The following is a 25,667-nucleotide window of genomic DNA, read 5'->3' as shown; positions in this document are numbered from 1 at the left end:
GAAGAGCTGAGGGACAGCACCCAGGCCCAGAGTTCAGGCCTCACAACCGAACCAAAAAAAAAATATATATATATATATATATATATATATATATATATATATATATATATATTTGTCTAAGGGTAGTTTAAAAGGAATACAAATAATAAAAGTGAAGAGAAGCAGAGAATTTTCCAGAATTGAAGAATTCTCCAAGGAAGTAACACTGAGTCTCATAAAAGGATAAAAATAATAAATCCTGTACTGACTAAAAATGCTATGGAGGTGAGTTGTACAAGTTGTCTTTTCTGAGCTACTTTAAATTCTATGAAGTCCATTTGCAATTAGATTACTCATAGATGCTACAAATGCCCACAGATGGCTTAAACAACCCCAAGTCAACATCCTACCTGAAATTCTGTCTTCACTCACACAGAGATGTCTTATGTGCATCTCTGTCTATGCCACAGGTCTCTCTCCCTAAAGCTTCTTTACACTCTTTTGTCTAGGTGTGCACCGATGTGGATGAGTGTCGCAATGGAGCATGTGTTCTCAATTCTATCTGTATTAATACGTTGGTGAGTAGTTCCTACGGCTCTTCCTATGAACACAGAGTCTGACACTGAAACAAGTGTGTGCTTGAAGGTCAGAACCCCAAACACACATCAAACATAAATGCATGGGACACTGGACACGTGGGCAGAATTAGGACAAAAGTGTGTGGTTGTACATGCATTCACTATAAGGGTAACTTCACAAGTAATTTTTATGTAAGACTAATTTTGTAGATGTTGAGTTTGAATTGTATTTTCTATGAAGATTGAAATATGGTGCTGTTAGATAACTATTTATTCAATAAAATATTATCCTTGTACCTTAAAAATATAAGGACTTTGTTAGTTTATATTAACAGATCAGTGTTCAGTGACTATACAATTCCCAAATATTATCCTTTATTTTCATAAAACTTTTGAAAAGCAATTGTATTAAATTAAAGTCCTGCTGGGCGCTGGTGGCTCACACCTGTATTCCTAGTTACTCAGGAGGCTGAAATCTGAAGGTCCCAGTTTGAAGCCTGCACAAGCAGAAAAGTCTATGAGACTCTTTCTTCAATTAACCAGCAAAAGTTAGAAGTAGAGCTGTGGCTTAAGTGGTCGAGTGCCAGCCTTAAATGAAAAAGCCAAGGGAGAGATAGAGAGAACTTGATTTGAAGCCCTAGTACCCCCACACACACACAAAATAGAAACACGTTGAAAATATGTGTACACACACACACACACACACACACACACACACACACACACACACACTTGTGTTCAAGTCTGTCCTTTATTGTGCCCATGGCTGGCCACAGAATCCAGTCTAATGATGGGTTGATCAACATGCACATGATCTTGTAAGACAAGCACGTAAGCAGAGAGGTAGGCCTGAGCTTCACTCAACCCTGGCATCGCTGAGGACATCCCTGAGTATATTGGAAAATAAACAACAGCTCTAGGCTCACAGCCACTGTGAGCTCCTGACTCATAGTTTTATCTTGGTCCTTTATAGGGATCTTATCGCTGTGGGCCGTGCAAACCTGGGTACACTGGTGATCAGACAAGAGGATGCAAAACAGAAAGAAACTGCAGAAATCCAGAACTGAACCCTTGTAGTGTGAATGCACAATGCATTGAAGAGAGGCAGGGGGATGTGACATGTGTGGTAAGTGATGTGCTTACTTGATCGTTTTACCTTCTCTATTTTAAACAGTCTTCCCATTTCAACTTGCTTCAGGATCAAGGTGCTGCAAAATGAAAATGCTGCAATCAGAGTGGGGGCAGAAAGTAGCGTCAGCGGGCACCCGGCTCTGTGGGGAGCTGTTTGATGGCCCTCTGACCTTGAGTTGCTTTTTTCCTCCTTCTTGGCCATGTGGCAACACCCCATCCTTTAGGCTAGCTTGGATGATAGGACCCCAACTTCCAGCCACCTCTGGTGAAAGGTCCATAGAGCCAGCAGCAGGGTAGGGATGGAGCCACCATATTGCCCCCTGCCCTATCCACGTCATTTCTACCTGTCCTGACCCTTACAACATCCTGTGTCAATCAGGCCTAGCACTCCTAGGGGTGAGTCACAGTGCAGAACTAGGAGGCGATGGGCTCTGGTAAACACTCAGAGACCTGTCTCCTGCAGGTAGTAGGAAGAAGGTGACAGCACTATTTTTTGTATTCCTCTCAGAGGAAGAGTGTGGCCAGTCTTCTATATATTCCTATCCCTAGAGCCTATCTGAGCCAGATGAGCTGACAGCGGGTCTGAACTAAGCTGGACCCTCTGTGCAGAGCAAGGCCTTGGCATCATCATTACCAAGTCCCAGGAGGATCAGGGGCACTGATGTGTGAGCTGACGTCAGATGCTCACTTCCTCCTCACTTCTAGGGCAGCTGGTGGCCCTTCAGTTACAGTGGTAGATTCTAGAATCCCCCCCTGTGTGTGGTGTGTGGGGCAAGGGAGTGCTGGGAATTGAACCTAGGGCATTGTGCAGGCTAGACTAGCTCTCTACCACTTGAGCTATATCCCCAACCCTTCTGTTTATATGTGTTTTTTGAGATAGGAACTCACTATCTTTGGGCTGACCTTAAACTCATGGTCTCCCTGCCCCCACCTTCTAAGTTGAGAATACAGGCATGTTCAGAATACAGGCATGCATCATCATGCCTAGCTTCCTTTTGCTGTCTCTGTCTTAGTCTGTCTGTCTGTGTTATTTGTCTGGCTCTCTGTCTCTGTCTCTGTCTCTGCCTCTGCCTCTGCCTCTGCCTCTGTTTCTGTCTCTGTCTCTGTCTCTCTCTCTCTGTCTCTGTCTCTGTCTCTCTCCCTCCCCCCGCCCCCCCCCCACTCTCTCCCGCTGATCCTAGGGCTTGAGTTTGGGGCCTGGACCCTGTCTCTCAGCTTCTCTGTGCTCAAGGCTATGCCTTACCAGCTTTTTCTGAGTAGTTTATTGGGGATAAGAGTCTCATGGACTTTCCTGTCAGGGTTGCAGATCTCAAGCCTCCTGAGTAGCTAGGATTATAAGTATGAGCTACCAGTGCCCAGCCCTCTTTTTTATATATATACTTCAAATTTAGGTTTCCTTCTTGCCTGGAAACTTTTCTACAGCAAGTATATTACTTTTCATATGGGAATAATAAGAAAAGTCAAAAATAAACAGAAAAAATAAATATAATAAAATCAGTCTTTCCTGGCAGTACTAATATTCGGAAATAAGGTCAGGTTGAAGGAATGTGCTGTGTCAGAGGGGAGAAACCCCACAATGTCCTTAATTCTTGTTAGTTGGGTGTGTTTATTTTTAAAAAAAGTATTCATTAAAACCAAGTACATAACTGTACTTAAATCCTCATTTTCTGTGAACAAATTGATAACTCCCCTAAGAGGATGGGTGATGGGTCTCTTAATATGCTTTTGAATTTCTAATAAGGCACAATGACAGATGGCAAAAGATTAATAAACTCGGTGTGACTACTAAAATAATTTAATCTGCCAGAAAATGTCTCATTAAAAATGTATTTGTTCCTAGAGGAAATTTTTTTTCCTCATTAAAATGAGTCAGGAGCCAGAACCCACCACTGAACTATCCAGGCCCTGCAAAGGTGCTGCCGAAACCACTGAGCGGGCAGGGGGTGCTGGGGCAAGGGAGGGCTCTGTTCCCAGCCCTGCTTTCTAATTCTGGCTGCAGAGGGAGCACAGATGACAGGCAAGGAAGTGGCCAGTCTGAACGCACCTTACTGTGATTAGAGGCCAGGACATTTCACAGGCTCACGTGGCTTTTCCCCTTGGCTCTGTCTTTCTCAAATTCTTTCCATCTTCTCTCCTGTCCCAGTTTGACTTTTCTTCCCTTTGCATTTATGATTCTTGTGTGTGTGTGTGTGTGTGTGTGTGTGTGTGTGTGTGTGTGTGTGTGTGTGTGTCCATTCCCCCCTCTTCCTTCTCCTATCTGGCCTGTTCCCTCGTGGAGAGCCCACCCTGAGCATGGGCTCATTTTCAGACCCTCCAAACACTCTTCTGAAAGGGTTTCCTTTCTCCATGACGTATCAGTTGCCCTTTCAGTAGGCCACTGTGGATATGGATTATCAGAGGGAAAATCAAAAGCGCACATTAGCCACATGGAAGTGGCCAAAGTCAATCAGGTACCGAAAGTCAAGGGACAGAAAGAATGTCACATTTCCCAGTTCTGAGAGCCTGGTCAAGACACTGACCCAGGCTTAGATTACTTGATTCTTCTGCAAAATAGGGGAATGATGACCTGAAAACATCATTGTAAGCACAAATACAAAGGTAGTAAAGAATCCAGTTTAGCTGGGTGCTGATGGCTTATGCCTGTAACCCTAACTACCCAGGAGGCTGAGATCTGAGGATCACAGTTCAAAGCCAGCCCAGGCAGAAAAGTCCCCATGAGACTCTTATCTCCAATTAACTACTCAAAAACTGGAAGTGGTGCTGTGGCTCAAAGTGATAGAGAACTACCCTAAAGCAAAAGAGCTCAGGAGCAACACCCAAGCCCTGAGTTCAAGGCTCACAACCAAAAACAGAAAATCCAATTTAGAACAGCTGCTATTCTCACACTTATTCTGCTGTTAGTACATGCTTGCTCTCAACTGCTGTGGGTAGCCACAGAGTAGCCACAACCTGAGGTGGACTCATATTAAGCCCGCAGTGGGCCCTTGTACAGAAGAAAGTTCCTACAATCCATTCCCAAAGTCTAGGATTTGGACATCTCCAGGGAGGGGGTGGTAAAGAGATCTAGTACTGCATGCATACGACCATCTTCAGCTAGAAGAAAAGAGTATGAATGGAGACTAAGTACTTTGGAAGATTCTTTCTTTAGTGGAAATTAATCCACTGTTCAATTCAGATATACAATTATGATGCAAGATGACACATAAGTGGGCATGGTGGGTGCATGCCTAAAATCCCAGCACTTGTGGGGCTGAGCCAGGAGAATTATAAGTTTGAGACTAGCCTGAGCTCCAGTAATTCTCAGTCTCAAAACAATACAAACAACAACAAAGAAAAAGGAGAGGAGTGGCCATAAACTGGACAATCAGATGAAGAATACTTGGACCATAACCCAAAATTACAAATACAGATAACTCTCTGAACCAGGAATTCCTGGCAATGAAACTAGCACACATGTAGATTGACAAATGCACCAGAATTATCTATAAAAGGATTGTGAGAAATAGGAAAAGTGTTAGAAACCATGGTCTATATGAACTAATATGAAAAGAGGAAGTGGCACTGTGGCTCAAGTGATAGAATCTAGCCTTGAGCAAAAGAAGCTCAGAGACAGTTCATAGGACTTGAGTTCAAGCCCCAGGACCAGAAAAAAAAATACAAAAAGAGCTCCAAGATAAGTTTTTTAAGGTACAGACCAGTATATACATATAAATGTGTGGTATCAATTGATAGCAGACGTAATATATAGTGCGCTGATGGTTTCTGTAGACTGTCTCTGATGCTCTAGATGACAGTGGGTTGCTTGGTCGCCTTAGGCACAGGTGCGACAACCCATTTTTCTATCCATCTCCCTTTAAGCATTTTGAATTAGGAACCAATGAAAATTCAATAGTTTCTTTGTTCATCGTTCATGCCAGTTCCAGGGCTGTCCCTTAGCATTTTTGCTCAGTGATGATGCTCCACTATTCGAGCTTCAACTCCACTTCCATCTTTTTAGTGATTAATTGGAGAGAAGAGTGCCATGAACTTTCCTGCCCATTCTGGTTTTGAACTGCAATCCTCAGCTTGAGGAGCTAGAATTACAGGCATGAGCCACCAACACCTGGCTATTTGTTTCTGTTTCTGATCTGATACTCTGGTTTGAAGTCAGGACCTTATAAGTTTGGGTGCCTTACCTAGTTTAACTACACTACTAACAAGTGACATGTCACTTAGCCTTTATACTTTAGGTTAGTTTTCAGATAGACTCTCGAGTTTCTGCCTCAGCTATCTTAGATCATGATTCTCGTATGTATGCCTTCTGCGTAACTGGGACTGAGGTGTCAACCACCTCACTCAGTCCATTAAATCGTTCTTAAATCCCACTTGACTAGACTATTGGGCTCCAGGCCTTTCCCAAGAAGATGCTCATAGTGAAGCAGAGGTCCTGTGGATCACCTTCCCCAATGCCAGCCTCAGCTTTCCAGGGCTCTAATGGGCTTTCTTTTCACAGTGTGGAGTTGGTTGGGCTGGTGATGGTTATGTCTGCGGAAAGGACGTGGACATTGACAGTTACCCTGATGAAGAACTTCCATGCTCTGCCAGGAACTGCAAAAAGGTAAGGAGGACAAGCAGGGGAAAAGTACACAAAGGCTGAGGCCTTTCAAAACCTATATCTTACAGGAAGTAGAGGTTTCGCACATCCCACTTAAATTATATTTTTAAGAGCTGCATTAAAGCCAGGCAGCCACCATCAGTTTGGGGAGCAGGAATAGTTTTTGAAATGAGACAAATATACAGGATGTCATGGACCTGTTTCCCATGTAGGATAACTGCAAGTATGTACCGAACTCCGGCCAGGAAGATGCAGATGGAGATGGCATTGGAGATGCTTGCGATGAGGATGCTGATGGAGATGGGATCCTAAATGAACAGGTACCTGCTTTGTGGGGAGGGCCTGCAAAAATGCCACATGCCAGGACTGTGGAGGAAAGCCCATGAAGTGAACTGTTAATCATCCCAAATGTTATCTCCATGCCTGTGTCCCCACACTGCAATTCATTCGCCTATAAGATTCACAAACGTACAGCTGAGCCGGGTGCTAGTGGCTCACTCCTGTAATCCTAGCTACTCAGGAGGCTGAAGCCAGCCTGCACAGGAAAGGCTGTGAGACTCTTATCTCGAATTAACCACCAGAAAACCAAAAGTGGTGCTTGGCTCAAAGTGGTAGAGCACTAACCTTAAGCAAAAGAGCTCAGGGACAGTGCCCAAGGTCTGAGTCCAAGTCCTGCAATGGTCAAATAAAATATACAACTGACAGCCAGGTACCTTTGGCTCATGCTTGCAATCCTAACTACTCAAGAGATTAACATCTGAAGACTGCAGTTCAAAGCAAGCTGGGCCAAAAAGTGTGTATATATATGCATATACATGCATATACATACTATGTATATATGTATATATAGGGGCACACACACACACACACACACATATACACACATACACACACACACACACACACACACACACACACACACACACACACACACACACACACACACACACACACCTGACAGATGTAGTTACCAAAGCTCTGACCATTCGTAACAGTGGGGGGATGAATGCAGTAGAAGTCTGCATAAGTGTCCCACTGCCTCTTTTTTCAGGATAATTGTGTCCTGACCCACAATGTGGACCAAAGGAACAGCGACAAAGACATCTTTGGGGATGCCTGTGACAACTGCAGGACTGTCCTCAATAACGACCAGAGAGACACTGATGGGGACGGCAAAGGAGACGCCTGCGACGATGACATGGACGGGGATGGTGGGTGCTTCGCTGTCTTCCCCGGGGATTTATTTGCCCCTTTTCTTTTTTTAAGTTTTTATTGTAAAGATACTACAGAGGGGTTACAGTTACATGAGTAGGGTAATGAGTCCATTTCCTATTGAACATTGTTACCCCCTCCTTTGTGTTTCCCCTACCATCCCTTCCCTCCCACCTCCTCAACTACTCCTCTCCCCCCAAAGTTGTCCCCTTTTCTGTGTCCTCTGTCAAATGTAGAAACAGAACTGTGCAGTGATTCACTTTGGCCTGTATTTGGCTTGTTCCTATGGAAGAAGACAGTACATAGTCCTGTTTAATAACCCCGATGTTTCTGGGACTCTGTACCATTTCCAGACACTCTGTTAGCATCCCTTTCAGCAGTGTGATGGCATGGTGGTGTTTTTGCAGAGCATCTGCCTTCCCAGGCCATTCCTCTTTCCAGTCCTCAATACCCTTTGTGATCCAAGACGAGGGAGATGAGCTTTGATCAGGGCCAGGGCTACCCCTTGGAGGCAGGTTTCTGCTGAGAGCTAGGCAGTCCCAGGGAGGTGTGGTCATATCCTGCCTGTTCTGAGTAGAGATGTACAAGCAGGAGTGCTCAGCTTCAGAGACCCCCCCACTGAGACTTCCTGTGAGATCCAGGTGAGGGGCAGCTCCTGGAGCTTGCCAGCCCTGAGGCCCCATGGGAGCTGAGGGAGGATATTTATTTCTGGATGAATCCCATGGACAGCTATCATTTAAGCATGGCCCAGAATTTGAGAGTTTCTGACATTCATATCACATCATAGAGGACTATCTGGAGAAAAATTCTAACTATTACACACATACACACACACACACACACACACACACACACACACACACACACACACACACACACACACGAACATCCATACATCCCTAAAAGATGATCTCAACATCTGTGAACACAACTGATGGCCCCAATCCAGCAAATACCCAGCAAACCAGTTCAGTGAAACATCCCGAAGAAAGCCCCAATTGGTTTCCACAATACTCCTTCTCCCCATCATCCTTGATTCCAAGCTACCAACACGACCTGATTGAATGCAAAGGGAGGATGAGAAGATTCCAATGGGGTATGGCGTCAACACAATATTTCCCAGAGCCCTTGTTTCTCAGTTATGGTCCAGACATTCCCCTCTCTAGTGCTAGCCTACCTAGTCACCATGGCCCCATCTCTAGTTACTGTCACAGCCCTTGACATCTAGGATAAATTGAAGTGTTAATTGCTTTGGAGAGCCATTCATTTTAAGTCTTCCAATACCCTTCCTTTGAAATAGCCTCCAGGTAACTGCTGAGAAAGGTAGAGCCGTAGTGAGTCCATGGCCCAGCAGAAGGTACTAACTCCAGAGCCTGGACTCTAGAGCAGCTAAAAAACCACTGTATCCCATTCCTATCTGTGACATCCCCTTGACCCAAGGGAGCATTCTTCTCTTGCAGGAATAAAAAACATTTTGGACAATTGCCCCAAAGTTCCCAATCGGGACCAGCGAGACAAGGATGGTGATGGTGTGGGGGATGCCTGTGACAGTTGTCCTGATATCAGCAACCCAAACCAGGTCAGTAGGACACAGGGGAAGTCAAACTCTGGGCTGAACTCCTTTGTGCAAACACTCCTTTAAGACCAATGTGGAGTCATGCACAGAGGAGCCTGTTGGCCAGTTCTTCAGTGGTGCTACTTTCCTATATGGAAAGCACAAAAAAGAAAGGTACTCATTACCTGACTTACGCAACTGTAAACCCCTCTGTACATCACCTTTACCATAAGTAAATAAAGCACAGGTGGGGAAATAATATACCTGGCCTGAGCATGATGGTCTGCAGCTATCAGAGGCTGGATGGGGATTTCTGAACCCCTTGGAGCTCCAGCTCACAGCTGTAGAGCATCAATGGCATTAGTAACATGGGCTGAATGATGCCCCTGTGGTTGTTGTTTTTTTTAAGGAAAGTAGAACATGGTAAGGAACCACTGGGAGCCTAATCACATGTCTCTCTGGTCCCAAACCCACAGCCTGTGTATGGATAGGTCAGATTAAGGTCCGTCAGTGACGCGTTCAGTTTTCCCTCTCATCCCCTCCCTGTTTGGATCATTGGGCATGAGGTGCCATTTGTTTCTGAGGCCCTGAGAGAGGAGAATCGTTATTGCCCTCGGTGACTCACTTCCCATTTTGACTCAAATCCAAAATGCAGAAGCAAACAAAGTCAATTTTCATTGTCCCTCAGGCTGCGGTTGGCTCCCTTCCAACTCGTGCCAGAGTACCACGTCTCCACCTGCCGCCGTGCTGCCCCAGCACCCTTTCCAAGCAGCTCATCTGGTGTGTAGGCAGTCCCTCGACGAAGCTTGATATTTAGAAGGCTTTTTTGAAAATTCAGCATTTTGCCTACACCAATATGGTGTTGTCCTTTTGCAGTTTTATACCTCCTGAGTCCCAGAGAAATAATTCCTGAAATCCAGCGAAGATGGGCCAGCTCTGCCTTCTCTGGAACATTCTGTACATGCAAGCCCAAGGATAAATAACATGTTGTGTTCTCTTTGCAGTCTGATGTGGATAATGATCTGGTTGGGGACTCCTGTGACACTAATCAGGACAGGTAAGACACATCTCCCAGCTGCAGAGAAGCAGGTACAAACATCTAAAGAGAGCTTTCAGTGTCAGAGCTTTCTGAAGATGCCTTCCTTTAGGATCTCTGGGTGAATTCAACTACTGATAGGGCAGTTGCTCTTCCTTGGTCAAGGCCATCATACGCCTCTGAAAATGTAGTATGGGGTGGTTATATCCAAATGGGCTGCTAGACAGTCCAGCAGCTAAGCTGTCTTAAAGGAGAAGCAGTCTAGCCAATAGGCTCTAGAGTGTGACACTGGATATACAACTCTTACAAGCCAGCTATTCTCCTTGGGGAATTCTTAGAATCCGGTGGTTGGGACAGGGATGGCAAGGCAAGGATCCCAAAGCAAAGCGGGAGAGGCATGGCTTCTCTCCCGATCCATGGGTCCTAGACTCAGTTCTCCACGCAACCTTGCTCAAGGACAGCTCTTAGGAAGTCCCATCTCCTTTGTGCTCCATGTCCTTGCTTGCCATGCTTACCAGTTAAATGAACTTAAACATATCCTGTCTCTTAAGAATCTCTGGCATTTTTTTTTGTCCAACAAAGTAGATACGATGAAATGCATCTTGCAGATTATAGGGAAGATTCGGGATAATGTAAGGAAAGCTCCCCATGTAATGCTGGCCCTCGGGTGACATGGAGAAAATGGAGGCTGTGTTCATTATAATTGCCGTCCTTGTACAGGAGGGGCAGTGCGGGCTGGAGGCTAAGATGGATGGCTCTTTGCATTGCAGAGAGGAAGTTGGGACTGGCACACTGACAACTACCCAAATGATGTACATCAAGAATATTCCCTGTTGCTGGTCATTCTGTACTAATAAACATATATGAAATTTTCTAAAATAGCCTATCCTACCAGACTCTGGATATTTGCCTAAAAAAGCAGCCTCGCTATACTACACAGTTCTGCCATTTGAGCTGCAGTATTCTGCTTGTCTGAGCTGGCCTCAGTTTCTTCAGGCCCCTTCTACCCAAATAATGGGGTCTGACGGGTATATACTGGCCCCTAGTTTTCCTCCTGCATCCTCTCCTAGAGAATGCAGGGACAGTTCCCAGGACAAGACAGGATGCAGATGGAGTAGGGTAAAAGGAATAGCCATTTTTTTCCCAAGTTGCCAAAAGTGGTCTCAGTAGACTCCAAGAATCTTCTAAGGGACAAAGCAGGCTCACCATCAGTGGCCTATCAAGCTAGAAAGAAGAAAAGTCAGGGCCAGCTTGAACCCCTGAATTCAAACAATACCAATATCAAATAAAAAGAAGAGGGAGAGTAAGAATCAGGTGGGCAGAGATGGAACACTCTGAGCCATCCTTTCAGTGGCTGAGCCGGGGTCCCCACAGGGAGGCTGGCTCCACTGTCTCTTGCCCTGTGCCCTTCACATGCCCTCTGAGGTGGTGTCATCTAGCAGTGCCCAGGGATGGTCAGGAAGCTCCGTCACAAATCATAGAAACAGTCTCTTATCTTCTTGAATAAGACATGGTTGCTTATTTTAAGAGGTTGGGAAAGTGGGAAAATTGTCTCTGAGACCCAAAAGTCTTATCCGTTTATCAAAGCAAATGACCCTCCTGGGTCTGATTTAAAAAAAAAAAAAAGACACTCCTGACTATATGTTCTCTCGTCTTCAGTGATGGAGATGGCCACCAGGACAGCACAGACAACTGCCCCACCGTCATTAACAGTTCCCAACTGGACACTGATAAGGATGGAATTGGTGATGAGTGTGATGACGATGATGACAATGATGGCATCCCAGATGTGGTGCCCCCTGGCCCAGACAATTGCCGGCTGGTCCCCAACCCAGCTCAGGAGGATAGCAACAGTAAGTAGACTCAGAATCCAGGCTCCCTTCCAGCCACACATGTAAATGACACCTCCACAGGACCCTGAGGACACAGAGCTTTTCCAGCATTCGTAGCTCCCATCATCTGCTGCTTCAAACCCAGCTTCTCTGTGTAGCTGCAGCTTGCAGCTTGGCCAGTAGACTTCTGAGAGACAACCATCTCCAATTCAAGTAAAGCGTCTCAACTTTGCATCTTTCTAAGCAGCCAGAGATGAGAACACACACACAACAGGATACAGCCACATAGTACAGCTCAGTCCCCAAGGAGCCTGGAGATCAGCTTCACAGTCTTTGCTCACTTCCACTGGGAGCTAGACAGAGAGGACACAGTGAAAATGGCATCCACTGGGTTCACCAACCCAGGGGCCTGCAGGGCCAGGCAGGGAAGGTACTGTGTACTCCCAGGCAGATATGAGAAGGCAGGGAGTGGAGGGGACCAATGGTGAGCTGGAGAGAGGGTGCATTCACACTGATGCAGATTCCAATCGTTCAAATTTATATTAGCTGAACAAAACACACTGTGGATTAGATTTAGCCTACAGGCCACTAACAGCTCATCTTTGATATGATAAGCTTTCTACTTTATGGCTTAAGACCCACCACTTAGAACCCAACTGCATGTAATAAGAACTTTCTGGGAACAAATTAGAGGCCAGCTGCTCAATTGGTGTTATAAGAAACTCAGAGTGGTCAGATGCCCGTGGCTCACGCCTGTAATCCTAGCTATTCAAGAGGCTGAGATCTGAGGATTACAGTCTGAAGCCAGCCCAGGCAGGAAAGGCCATGAGACTCCTATCTCCAATTAATCACAGGAAAAGCCAGAAATGGCTGTAGCTGAAGTGGTAAAATACTAGCCTTGAACAAAAAGAGCTTAGGGAACGTGTCCAGGCCCAAAGGCCCATGACAGGAGAAAGAAAAAAGAAACTCTGAGTGTCCCCTGAGGGCTGGCAGGGTCCCTCATCATGAGGGCTTCAGAATGGGGCACAGCATAGCTCAGGAAGACCCACCCCAGGGCTCCTCCCCAACAATGATGGAAATCACGGGCCCTGGGGTCGGGGCTTGGGCTTTTCCTGTCTCTCCTGCACAGCCCCATCTACTCAGGAAGGAAAGGTGGGCATTAGTGAGCTCCTGTCCCTTTTCTCACCACTCAGGGGATGGGGTGGGAGACATCTGTGAGAGTGACTTCGACCAGGATCACGTCATTGATCGGATTGATGTCTGCCCGGAGAACGCCGAGATCACCCTGACAGACTTCCGGGCCTACCAGACCGTAGTCCTGGATCCCGAAGGGGATGCCCAGATCGACCCCAATTGGGTGGTCCTCAACCAGGTGAGTGTCTCAGGGTTGGCAGCAGCTCTGCTTTGTCTCTAACCGAGGCCCATCTGCTGGAGGGAAGCACCAGGCTAGGCTGCTGACTACCAGCCAGGTGGCACTCAATTTGTCCCAGTAGCCCTGAGACAAAGAACTTGCATTCTGCCACATCCAGGATGGTGAAATGAAGTCTTAGGAAGCTTTAATACTTGCTAATGGTGGCACTGCAGTAAGTGTCTTCGACAATTGGGTTTGGAACCACATCCCTGACTTCTAAAACAGACAACAGATTGCCTCCTGCAAGTCCCCTTATTGTGTAGGTAATGAAGAACAGCACAGAGAGGTTTAGTAGACTTTCCAGAGTAACAGAGCAAATTTTGCTTATCAGAGATGTGTGTGTGTGTGTGTGTGTGTGTGTGTGTGTGTGTGTGTGTGTGTGTGTGTGTGTGTGTGTGTGTGTGTGTGTGTGTGTGTGTGCTATAGTCCCCAGGTTAGGATTTATTGAATCAGTTTAAGTGACAATCAGCAAAAATGATAGCTCAAGCTTTATTCAAACCTCACCACTGGTTTTTTTTTTTTTCTAGTACATGAAGCATAAAACAAGATAGGGAAACTACTTAGATAGTAGTACTTAGATAGACTCGTTGTGTCTGAGGTTTTGGGCTTCCCCAATTTTGCTTGGTCCTTTTCAGGACTGTTCTTAACCCCATCAACTCTTCCCACAGGGTATGGAGATCGTGCAGACCATGAACAGTGATCCTGGCCTGGCAGTGGGTACGTGCAGGGACTCAGCTACAGATCCTGTAGGGTTGTGCCAGCGGCTAATGTGGCTTGCCTTGTGTTCTAACCTTACCTGTCTCTGCAGGGTACACTGCGTTTAATGGTGTTGACTTTGAAGGCACCTTCCACGTAAATACGCAGACAGATGATGACTATGCAGGCTTTATCTTTGGTTACCAAGATAGCTCCAGCTTCTACGTGGTCATGTGGAAGCAGACAGAGCAGACATACTGGCAAGCCACACCGTTCCGAGCTGTTGCAGAGCCTGGCATTCAGCTCAAGGTATCGATGGTTCGAAGGCCCTCATCTCCCTTTCTTCTAGGCCCTTCATCCCCTAAGTTCTAAGTTCTCCCAAATGCCATTTAATCTAAGAAACAGATGCATCCATGCTGATGTGCAAGTCAGGGAAGAAGAGGGCCAAGCCCAGTGACTTTGCCTTTGTTCCTTTGTACCAGTCTCTAGACAGCTCTCCTAGTAGGAATCTTGACCTTAGTGAGTGAAGGATATTGGAACGTTGGGGGTATGCTTCAGACACAGTGTTGAAAACTGGTTAATGTCTGTCACTAAAGAGCCCAACTGTGTACAGGAATTTGGGGTCACCTGCTAGGACAGAAGATCAACTGTAGCATGAAGGCATGAGGTGGGACCTCTCATTGGGCAAATGTAGGGAGCCCCAGAAGCATGGGAGGAAAAATGTGGAGTGGGGGGGGCATAGCATTGTTCACTGCTCAGTTCTTGGGATCTGGGGTCCCCTCTATAGACATGGCATTCAAGTTTTAGGCTTTCAGCCTGGTCCTAGGTGGCTTATCATAATAGTGAACTCGCCACCACCTTGTCACCTCGGGGAAGGAAGGGTGGGCTGTGTGTCCTGTTCTAACACCTCGCTTGCGCCCTCCTCCAGGCAGTGAAGTCCAAGACAGGCCCCGGGGAGCATCTCCGGAACTCCCTGTGGCACACAGGGGACACCAGTGACCAAGTCCGGCTGCTGTGGAAGGACTCCAGGAACGTGGGCTGGAAAGACAAGGTGTCCTACCGCTGGTTCCTGCAGCACAGGCCCCAAGTGGGCTACATCAGGTAGGCCAGGCCCTTCCTCTCTTGGAACTAAGCACACACTCCCTCTCTCTAGCCCAGAGCTTCATTTCTCTGAGCAGTCCTGATTTCAGAGAGTCCTCAGGAATGGACCAGGACACCCATAATCTCAGGCCGGGGCTCCCAGAAAAGAAGTGAGGGGAAGACACTACTAGCCTCAGCTGGCACGTTCATCAGAAGGGCCAAGCGGGAAGTGAGGGTGCTTGAGTGGGAAGCAGCCTTGGGGCGTTGATGGACTTGAATAGTGGTAAGCTTGGGCCAGGATCTTAAGGAAGGCTGATAGTGTTACCTGCTGACGGGTAGGAGGGGGGACACGAGGAGGGGAGCGCTGCTGCAATGCCACCCACACCCTCCGAAGACTCTTCTGGACCCTGTGTAATCACTTCCTGTTTCATGATTCATGCTGACACTGAGCCCTTCCAGTCTATTTTCACTACTGAGTCATGAAAGCCATGAGAATAGCACCTGTGGGTCTGTTTACTTTTGTTGTCCCCCCCACCCGCCTCCTCAGTCCTGGGGCTTGAACTCAGGACATGGGCACTGTCCCTTAGCTTTTTTTTTTCTTTTAATCAACACTAGTATTCTACAACTTGAGTCCCACCTCCACTTCTGGCCTTTTAGTGGTTAAATGGAGATAGGAGTCATAGACTTTGCTGTCCAAGGTTTTGAACCTTGGTCCTTAGATCTCAGCTTCTTGAGTAGCTAAGATTACAGGTGTGAGCCGCCAGCACCCAGCTACACCTGTGTCTTTTTTTAATCTTGATATCCTCAGTGCCAATACAATGCCTGGCACAGACCATGCACAGCAAAAACTGTCCATTGCATAGGCCAATGTGAACTGCCTGATTTCTTTATAGGACTGGGCTTTAACTAGTCTCCATTGCTTAGCGCTGCATCACTCCTCACTAAGAGATGCACACTCATGCCAGAGGGAGGTTTTGAATTGTACTCGCCTTCCCAAGCTAGAGAAGCAGCTTAGTGGAACCAGAAAGTCTGAGGGATAATTCATATTCTCTTCTTCGTAGCATTATGTCCAATGTACTCTGTTTACTACAAAGTAAGAAATATATTCTGATCATGCTCTCAACCCTATTAAGCCCAATTACCCTTTTTAAATGAAAAGTATTTTGAAATGCCTCCTCCTCTCTGCCCCCAAGTGAGATTACCAAAACAGTCATCTACCTATGTATATAATTTTAGAAAAAAAATCTGAGCCCTAACAATAGATGAGAAAGAATAAGTCAATATGCAACAAGATAATGTTAATTTGGAGGCACAACACACCGATGACAAAATGAAACAGCCACATGGTAAAGGTGACATTTAACTACAGATTGCTATGTCAATGACTTAAATATCACAATGGTGTTGTCAATGGTGACATGAAATTCTAAAACGGTGAACAACTCTTAATTTTAAAGCTAAACAGGGGAGCCAGTAGATTTCCAATTTATCCTGGAAAAATCCATTTACATTAAAATCATTTACATTGTGGTGGTCAAAAGGAATTCAGCCCCACACGGTAGAAACAGGCTGTTCACTTTCCCATGTGTCTAGAGGAAACTACAAATGTATTCAGGGTATGGGATGAGCTCTGGTTATTCTCTCCAAAGCACTGCAATGCATCTAGTGACCCTGATTTATGTCACTCAGTGCCACTAGGGCAACCAAAAAAGCCCCTCCAGAGGTCTAAAGGGTTGACTCCTGTTGAGAATCATGGTCACTCCAAGTAATATAAACCAGACTCAAGAAAAAATTGAAGCGTTAAACATGATATCCACACAAGTTAACTCCCAAAACAAGTCACAAAGTCCCTCACCTGTGACAAAACAGGCTATTTCTTTTTTTTAATTTCCAGTTGTGGGGCCTGAGCTCTGGGCGCTGTCCCTCAGCTCTTCAGCTCAAGGCTAGCACCCTACCACTTGAGCCACAGAGCCACTTCCAGCTTTTTTCTTTTTGCTTATGTGGTGCTGAGGAATCAAACCCAGGGCTTCAGGCATGCAAGGCAAGCACTCTACCACTGAGCCACCTTCCCAGCCCCAGGCTATTTCTTTTCAATTCAGCAGCAAGCATCTATCACATTTACTAGGTGCCTAGCATCATCGTAGACTGTTTGAAAGGCAAGTTACACAGACATGCACACACAGGTCCTCCCCTCAGGATCTTCCTGTTGCAAAGGGAGGAGGGATCATCTACAGCCCAGTTCTGGTCAGTAGGACTCAGAGTAGAAAGGCAAAGGTATAAGTAGGAAGTGGGACCCTCACCCTGGTCTCGCCATGAGCTCTTCCCCCTTGGGTAGATTTCACAGAGACCTACTCTACCTGTATTGTCTGCAGAGTGCGATTTTATGAAGGCTCTGAGTTGGTGGCTGATTCTGGGGTCACAATAGACACCACCATGCGTGGAGGCCGACTTGGCGTTTTCTGCTTCTCTCAAGAAAACATCATCTGGTCCAACCTCAAGTATCGCTGCAATGGTAATATATACTCTTAATACTGAACAATATTATTATTAGCATCAAACAACACTACCTTATTTCTATAACATACTTTCTGCCCCAATGGCCATAACTCATATGCTCATTAAAACCTGATCATCTCTGTGTAACAGATTAAAAAGTAGACCTCAGGTTACCTCTTTTACAGATGTGGAAATTCAGACTTAACTGAATTTAACTGCATGGTTAGGGTGTGGAAGAAACGGAGGTTTAATTTACAGGCACCTTTATTTTCATGTGGCTCACAGACTGAAAAGCCACGCTGCTTGCTGATTTTCTTTAGGTCTCTGTGCACTACCTGGCTTAAATCCAACAATTTGCAAAGCAGCCTGAAACAAAAAATGGCTGTGGGCCTTGCAGGGCCTCTTGGGCAGGCAGACAGCGCCCCCTACAGGGCTTGCGTAGCATGCGATGGCCAGAATTCCTGGGTCAAAGAATCCTTACTAACCATACGCCTTGTGCCCCCTTTCTGTTGCAGACACCATCCCAGAGGACTTCCAGGAGTTTCAAACCCAGAATTTCGATCGCTTGGATAATTAAACTATGAAAGCAATTCACCACTGATTTCCTAAATACTAAAACCATATATTTTTAACATTCTATCATTTTCCTTGTATAAACTGTAGCTTTCTTTCACCAACCCAAATATATCAAAACTTTTTTTTTATACAAATGTGGAAATAAAGGAGAAGAGATCGTTTCTAACCAGCGTGACACTCCGAAGTCGTCTCCATATGGCTCAGGCTTCCATGGCATAGGTGGTTTTCTAAGGGCTGGACAGGGTAAGCCAGTCTTCTCAAGTGAGCAGTCTGTGCACTTGAAGACCCAGGTAAGGGTCTTACCTGTGGTCATATTAACTAGCTTCACACCTGACAGGTCTGTGCTGGCTTCCATGTCTTCCTCTTTCTAAGGAGGGATGTCCCAGAAACACGTCCCCAAGGGCACTTTCCCTGGGAAAACGTCTGACCAGTCCTGCATCAGACTGGCCCAATTTTTCCCTGATAGTTCCAAGCACTCCCATCTCCCCTCCCCACCACACGCACTTTCCACAGAACCATTAACAGAATTCTTAATGCTTATTTTCATGTTTGGCTCCCCCTAGTGGTATATGAACATACTGAAAATAATCCCATAGTACCAGATAAGAAGTCGCTATCAATAAATGTTTGCTGGATGAAAAAGTGAAGCATGAATGCCTCTTTTCTTAGGCAGCACTGGGGTTTGAATCCATGACCTCATACTTGTACTCTAGCACTTGAGCCATACACCCAATCCTACGTGCCTCTCAAGCATTAGAGGTATAGAGAGATCATGTGAGCCAAGTCAAAATACATGCTCTAACTATGGTATTACTAGGAGCTCTTTGTACAGGGCAGAAACTGCCCTAATTTGTGTATTAGACTTTCTTGCTTTTCCTGTTGAAAGCCAGAGATCCAGACAAAAAAAAATTATATGCTCCCTAGAAATTTAATTCCAAGGAACATCACTAGGTGGTATTATACTCTTCTATTCCAGAATTATAAAACATATCTTAATCATAAATAAAGGATAAGCACTGTTAGCACGATTAGTTTATTGGAGATAACATCTCAAGGACTTTCCTGTCCATGCTGGCTTTGAACTATGATCCTCTTATCTCAGCCTCCTGAGTAGCTAGGAAACAGGTGTGAGCCACTAATGCCTGGCTTCTTTACCATTTATTGCTTACAAAAAGCCTTCCTAAGCCCTCAGTTCCTTCAAGAATCCTCTGACCCAATCAATCTTTGATCCACTCTATGGTAGACTTAGAATGGTAATGTTTTGGCCAGGTGTCGATGGCTCACACCTGTAATCCTAGCTACTCAGGAAGCTGAGATCTGAGAATCAGTTCAAAGCTAGCTAAGCAAGAAAGTCTGTGAGACTATCTCCACTTAACTACCAAAGAGCTAGAAGTGGAGCGGTAGCTCAAGGGGCAGAGTACTAACCTAGAGCACAAAAAGCTCAGGGAGGTTGGATACACCGAGGTGTATCAAATCCTGTATATGGCATGTTTTTCTTCCAGAGGAAAATGTGTTGGCCAAACAGATCTTAAGCTAAATTCTGGCTTTTAGCCAACCGGGTTCCTTAACAAAAGTGTTCCATGACTCCCATTTTTTCCCCATGCACTGTTCTCTGAGGCTGGGGAGAAGAGGAAATAGCCCACCCCCATTATGGACCCCTTACCACGGGCCATTTCTCTGAGAAAGCACTATGTCCACAGGAAGGAAGCTCTCACAGTCTATACCCATACTAGCTACCAGGCTGCCCAGAAGGAGATCTAGAAGATATTTCCACCTCTTAGGAATCTTATTGCATTGTTGGAGAAATAAGACCTCTTCACTATGCAAAACCATCAGAGAACACATACTACCAGTCAGGATTACACAGAACCGGTTCTTAAACATGCCTCCCCATAGGGCTGGGCTGGGTGCAGTACTTTGCCCGATTCCTTGTCATCCCTCCTCTGTATCTTGATGCTGAGGTAAAGAGCTTGAAGGTTTCAGGAGAATTCCAGAAAAAGTTACAAAAACCAGGAAGCACTAGAGAAAGGTTAGCCAGACAGAATCTGTGGGGAGAGTTAGTAGGTCCCTCCACACCCCCTGTAGAATATTTTTTATACTCAACGTTGGCACAATGACTCAGACTTCTATTGGAGTTCCATTGGGTTAGTGATTTTCCTATTAAGGCTACCTTGATAATAATGGCACCAGGAGTTGGAATGGATGTGATTACACATCCACTAGTGTGAATTCAGCCCAACATTGATGTTTCCTAACTTCTCATGAGGGTCAGAGGGGATGAGAAGTATGCTGGCAACGAGGATGAAGCTGGGCTTTGTGGGAAGAACCATGCCCAGTAGAGCTCTTGGATCAAAAAGATCCAGGAACACCAGGTGAAGCCCAGGACTAGGGGAACACATTCAGAAAGAGGCCTAGCACATTCTGCCTCTGCCTAAGAACCTGTTATTAGTCGTGCTCATAATTACAAGTGATCGTGTGAAGCTTTGGAAACTTTGGAAATGGACCTCAGCACCGAAGCGTGAGAGGGGCAGAATCCAGTCATCTATTATTTAAATACCTGAGAACATTTTTTAATAGCTCAAAGTAGGGAGATAACTGGAAAAATAAGTAGAAAAAAAAACCCGATCCAAAGGTGGAGCAACTCGATATCTAGATAATTGATAACATGAACCAAAAGAAATGAGATGCATGTGTACCTTTTGCAGGCACACACTCAGGCCCTAGTAACACTGGAATTATAAAAGAGAATTCAACCTTTTCCTCCAAGGGTCCACAGCTCCAAATCACACATCCCTGTCTGAATGGTTGGTTGGTAAACAACTTCAGTCCACTGAGAAGTTCACCTCAAATTTCTCGATGTTAGGTCTGCTTAGCCAAAGTACCTCCATGTTGAGGCCCTTGCCCAGGGATTTTTGTTAACATCAATTCAAAACAGAAATATTCCCCTTCTCCTCTCACCCTCTAGGTATTAGTCAACTTAACACTCACCCCAACCACAAGTAACACCTTGTAAACCAACCAACCACAGGCCTAAGGGACCACAGACTACATCCTTAGCTACCCCCATAGCAACCCTGAACCTGTTCAGACCCCTCCTCACCACTCAGCACACTTGGGCAGGTAGGCCCCTCCCTCCTTCATGACCTGCTCATCTACCCCTATAAAACCTTTCTGTCTGTAAGTGGCTGTAGGCTCCAGTTCTTTGCCAGAAGCCCTCTCTGCAGGCTTTTCTCTCCAACAAATCTGCGTTGATGTTGAGCCATCTCCTTGCCTTCTTTTGTATCTTTGGGATTCGAAGACTTGTGATAGTTTCTTTTGTGCTAAAGATCTTTTATTCCTAAGAAAAACTTTTTGAGTATAGAGGCTGGGTGATTGGTGTGTCACACCTGTAATTCTAGCTACTAATATGGCTGAGATCTGAAGAACTGAGGTTGAAAGCCAGGCTGGGCAGAAAAATGTCTGTGAGGGACTTCACCTCCAAAATAGCCAGTGAAAAGCAAGACTAGAAGTGTGGCTCAAGTGGTAGATCCCCAATCAAGCTAGAAGCAAAAGCAGCAAGCTGAGCAAGTGCAAGGCCTTGAGTACAAACCCCAATACTGGCTTTTAAAAATATACAAAAAGAGGGGGAGGGCCGGGGGAGGATGGGAAAGGATGGAAAGAGGAAACAAAGGAGGAGGCTACAATGCTTGATAAGAAATGTACTCATTATCTTGCCCATGTAATTGTAACTCCTCTGTACAGTATTTTCACAATAAAAAAAAAGAAAAAAATATATATACAAAAAGAAAGGAGAGGGGCTGGGAAGGTGGCTCAGTGGTAGAGCGCTTGCCTTGCATGCTCGAGGCCCTGGGTTCGATTCCTCAGCACCACATAAGAAAAAAGCCGGAAGTGGCACTGTGGCTCAAGTGGTAGAGTGCTAGCCTTGAGCTGAAGAGCTGAGGGACAGCGCCCAGGCCCAGAGTTCAGGCCCCACGACCGGACCCAAAAAAAAAAAAAAAAAAGAAAAAGAAAAAAAGAAAGGAGAATAGATAGAGCTGCTGAAGTCATTGGACCCATCAGCCTAACATTTTTCTGTGGTGCTTAGAGAATATCAGTCAATTTTCCATCACTGTGACGAAACTCTTAAGATAATCCTCTTTAAAAGATGAAAGGTTCTAGCTCATGGTTTCAGCGTTTTTCAGCCCATGAACTGAGTGAGTCTTGTAACTCTGGGCTGTGATAATATAGTATAATCATGGTGGGATCCTGAAGTAGAAGCTTGTTCACTTTTTAGCAGCCAGAAAGCAGAGAGACAGGAAGGGGCTACTGTATCCATCAGCCCTCTTAAGGACATGCCCCAAAGACCTAAGTTCCTCTAAGTAGGCCCCACCTCCTAAAGGTTCCACCAACTCCTAATAGTACAGCAGCCTTGGGACCAAGCATTCCACACCTGTGCACTTGGGGGATATTTCCAAAGTGTAGTAGGAATTATCTTTACATAAGTAATAATTAAAATATTTGGAATATCAGATGCTGGTGGCTCATGCCTTATAGTCCTAGCCACTCAGGAGGCTGTGATCTGAGATTTAAGGTTCAAAGCCAGCCTGGGCAGGAAAGTCTATTGAGACTCTTCTCTCCAATTAACCACCAAAAAGCCAGAAGTGGAGTTGTGGCTCAAGTGGTGGAGCACAGCCTTGAGTAAAAGTCAAGGGATTCTGGCCAGGCTGTTCAACTCCTACTGCTGGTATGAGCATATGTGCACACTCGCGTGTGCGCACACACACACACGCAATATTAAAGAAAATTTAGCATGTTAAAGAATCCAGTAGGGAGCCGGGCACTGGTGGTTCACACCTGCAATCCTAGCTACTAAGGAGGCTGAGATCTGAGGATCACAATTCAAAGCCAATCCAGGCAGGAAAGTCTGTGAGACTCTTTTTTTTTTTTTTTGGTCTGGTTGTGGCACCTGAACTCTGGGCCTGGGCACTGTCCCTCAGCTCTTCAGCTCAAGGCTAGCGCTCTAGCGCTTGAGCCACAATGCCACTTCTGGCTTTTTTCCTCTTTGCATATGTGGTGCTGAGGAATCGAACCCAGGGCCTCAGGCTTGCAAGGCAAGCGCTCTACCACTGAGCCACCTTCCCAGCCCCTCTGTGAGACTCTTATCTCCAATAAACCACCAGAAAACCAGAAATGCTGCTGTAGCTCAAGTGGTAGAGCGCTAGCCTTTAGCTGAAAAGCTAAGGGACAGTGCCCAGGCCAAGAGTTCAAGCCCCATGACTGAAAAAAAAGAGAGAGAGAGAATTCAGTAGGGATCTTTCAGGGAGGTGGATCTGGGTGACTTTGGATATCCACACCAGCAAAGGTTCAAAGACGACTTAAGTCTCACATCTGGAAGGTTTGTTTATTCTTTTTGAATGTCAGGCCTCTGCTACAAACATGCTGTATCAGAGCTGCAGTCAGGCCAAGAAACATCCAAGCTTGATCCCCCCCTTTGTATGTATTGGAGCGGGAGGTACTGAAGCAGCCTGGCTCTGTTCAATCCAGATGTCAGCTGGCACAGGAAGAATAACCCAGAACCCTGGAACAGCTGGGTCCCAATGATCAATACAGGTTCTACTTAGTGACTGTGGACTACAGCAAGCTGAAGAAAGAAGGGCCAGACTTGTACATTTTTTTTCAAAAGCTCACAATGAAGCTGCTCAAAATGAAAGTCTTTCAGAAGCCATCCATACAATTTTCCACTCTACCAGGAAATATCTCCTGCAAATGCATGACATAAGGATGCTGATTTCTTGGATTTGTTACACTGATTAATAAATTTCTGAAACGTGAAAAAAAGAATCCAATAAATTGAAGCTGCGATTCCACTTTAAAATGAATAGCTGAGCACTTGAATTTAAATTATTTTTAAGTTGAAAGGCATGGAAGAATTTGGTCAAATATGTAAATAGTAATGTAGTAGTTAGGATAATTTGTAGCCGATGGTATTTATAAATTTGTTATATTTACATGAATAATTTAAGTATGGTTAGGTTTTGTCAGACAAATGACAGAAAAATTGAACATTTAAATTTATAAATACAATTATAAATTACAAATGTTTAAGGAAATTTAATTAACCACATTTTCAAATGGCATGAAAAATGAATCAAAAGCTTTAAAGTGACTATAAATTTTGCTATAGAGTCATAAGTAGATTTGTATATGGCGTAATAAGATTTTTTTGGTAGAACTTAAAAACTTATGGTTTTACAATTTATAACCTTAATCAAATATTCATTATATAGGCCAAAGTCAGCGTAAATTGTGTTTTCTATGTACAGAGGTTGTTCTCAGGAGGAAAAGACAATACCAACAAAAGCATCATGATAGTCAACACTGATAGAAAATTTTAATTAGGGGGAAGGGAAGCCTGGGAAATGTATTCTCTACTCCAAATGAAGAACTCAGCCTATTCCTACATTCCTGCATAAGAGGGAAAAGAGATGTTGCCCTGGCTTGCCCAGCCAGCGACTGTAAAATCATGATATGGCCTGGGTAGCCTGTTTCAGCTCTCAAATCCCTTGCTTAAATGTGGTTTGCCCCCCCCCCGCAATTCATGGTGAGGCGTCATCATTGCTAACTGATGTGCCAGCATGCAGGACCTGGTGGGAAGTGTTTCCTCCATGAGAAAAGAGCCTTCATGGGTGAAGGAATGCTTTCCTCTTGCTAGTAAGTTCTTGTTCCTATGGGACTGGATTACTTATCACAAGCGCATCTGAAACTTGAAGCAAAACAAACCTTTTTAAGTAGGTGATCTCAGTTATTAAACTATAGGAAAAGAATGCTGACTAACATGGAGGGCATACGCAACAGATTCCTCCTGATGTACTGTGGCGATACTCAGAGGCTAAGAGACCACAAGTAGGGTCTCCAAGTCCGTATGAAACTGCACAGCCATTTCTTTACTGGTCCACTCTGTCTCAGTATGGGAGAACATATCTGTAGTCTAGGGAGAAAAGCCCCATTTTCTCTTGCTTTTGACCAAGAAATTTTGTCTGTTCCTGGTCTCCCATTATTTGTTACCCACACTTCCCTAACTGCCCTTGTGGACTTAGCATTAGGTCCATGAAAGTCAGGACAGCTTGCAGTCTGACACTCTGCCCATACCCACCACAACCTGGCTAAGGTGAGAAGCTTATGCCCACTCTTCCTGAATGGGAAGGGAGGAGGTAACCAGTGTGAGACCCTGGCCGACCACATCAGAATGACCCCGGATGGTGGGCTGTTCTCATAGGAAAGAGGAATACCAACAAAAACACTATTTTGAATGTCTGGATTCTACCTGAAAAAACAAAAGTCACGTGGAATACTGATTAGAAGTCAGCTACATCAATAAATGAAACCTGAAGTGATACAAGGTGCAGAGGGACATGAGAGGAAGGAGAGAAAAGGATTCTTCTGGGGGGGTGTGGGGGGCGGGGGCTGGGAGCAGAGAGTGGAGGATATAGAATGGTCATGTCTGTCCCAATC

The 25,667-nt window shown here is 45.3% G+C and overlaps 1 protein-coding gene across 3 annotated transcripts in view; it reads left to right on the top strand.

Moving 5' to 3' along the window:
- The window catches only part of LOC138832928 (thrombospondin-4-like), an 84,323-nt gene extending 65,981 nt beyond the window's left edge, over positions 1 to 18,342 (top strand). For all 3 annotated transcript variants that reach the window (XM_070031191.1, XM_070031189.1, XM_070031190.1), the window contains 14 exons: positions 489 to 557; positions 1,531 to 1,683; positions 6,181 to 6,285; positions 6,495 to 6,602; positions 7,334 to 7,493; positions 8,955 to 9,073; positions 10,054 to 10,106; positions 11,745 to 11,938; positions 13,111 to 13,289; positions 13,997 to 14,045; positions 14,137 to 14,333; positions 14,953 to 15,125; positions 17,477 to 17,616; positions 18,116 to 18,342. In XM_070031191.1, the coding sequence (XP_069887292.1) occupies positions 489 to 557; positions 1,531 to 1,683; positions 6,181 to 6,285; positions 6,495 to 6,602; positions 7,334 to 7,493; positions 8,955 to 9,073; positions 10,054 to 10,106; positions 11,745 to 11,938; positions 13,111 to 13,289; positions 13,997 to 14,045; positions 14,137 to 14,333; positions 14,953 to 15,125; positions 17,477 to 17,616; positions 18,116 to 18,177 (1,761 nt within the window). In that variant the 3' untranslated portion in view covers positions 18,178 to 18,342. The remainder of the gene's footprint in view (positions 1 to 488; positions 558 to 1,530; positions 1,684 to 6,180; positions 6,286 to 6,494; positions 6,603 to 7,333; positions 7,494 to 8,954; positions 9,074 to 10,053; positions 10,107 to 11,744; positions 11,939 to 13,110; positions 13,290 to 13,996; positions 14,046 to 14,136; positions 14,334 to 14,952; positions 15,126 to 17,476; positions 17,617 to 18,115) is intronic.
- The last annotated feature ends 7,325 nt before the right edge of the window (positions 18,343 to 25,667 follow it).

Source organism: Dipodomys merriami, unplaced genomic scaffold, assembly GCF_024711535.1.
Source record: "Dipodomys merriami isolate MVZ:Mamm:240054 unplaced genomic scaffold, mDipMer1.0.p SCAF_20, whole genome shotgun sequence".
Lineage (NCBI taxonomy): Eukaryota > Metazoa > Chordata > Mammalia > Rodentia > Heteromyidae > Dipodomys > Dipodomys merriami.
This window is presented reverse-complemented; position numbering and strand designations above follow the sequence as displayed.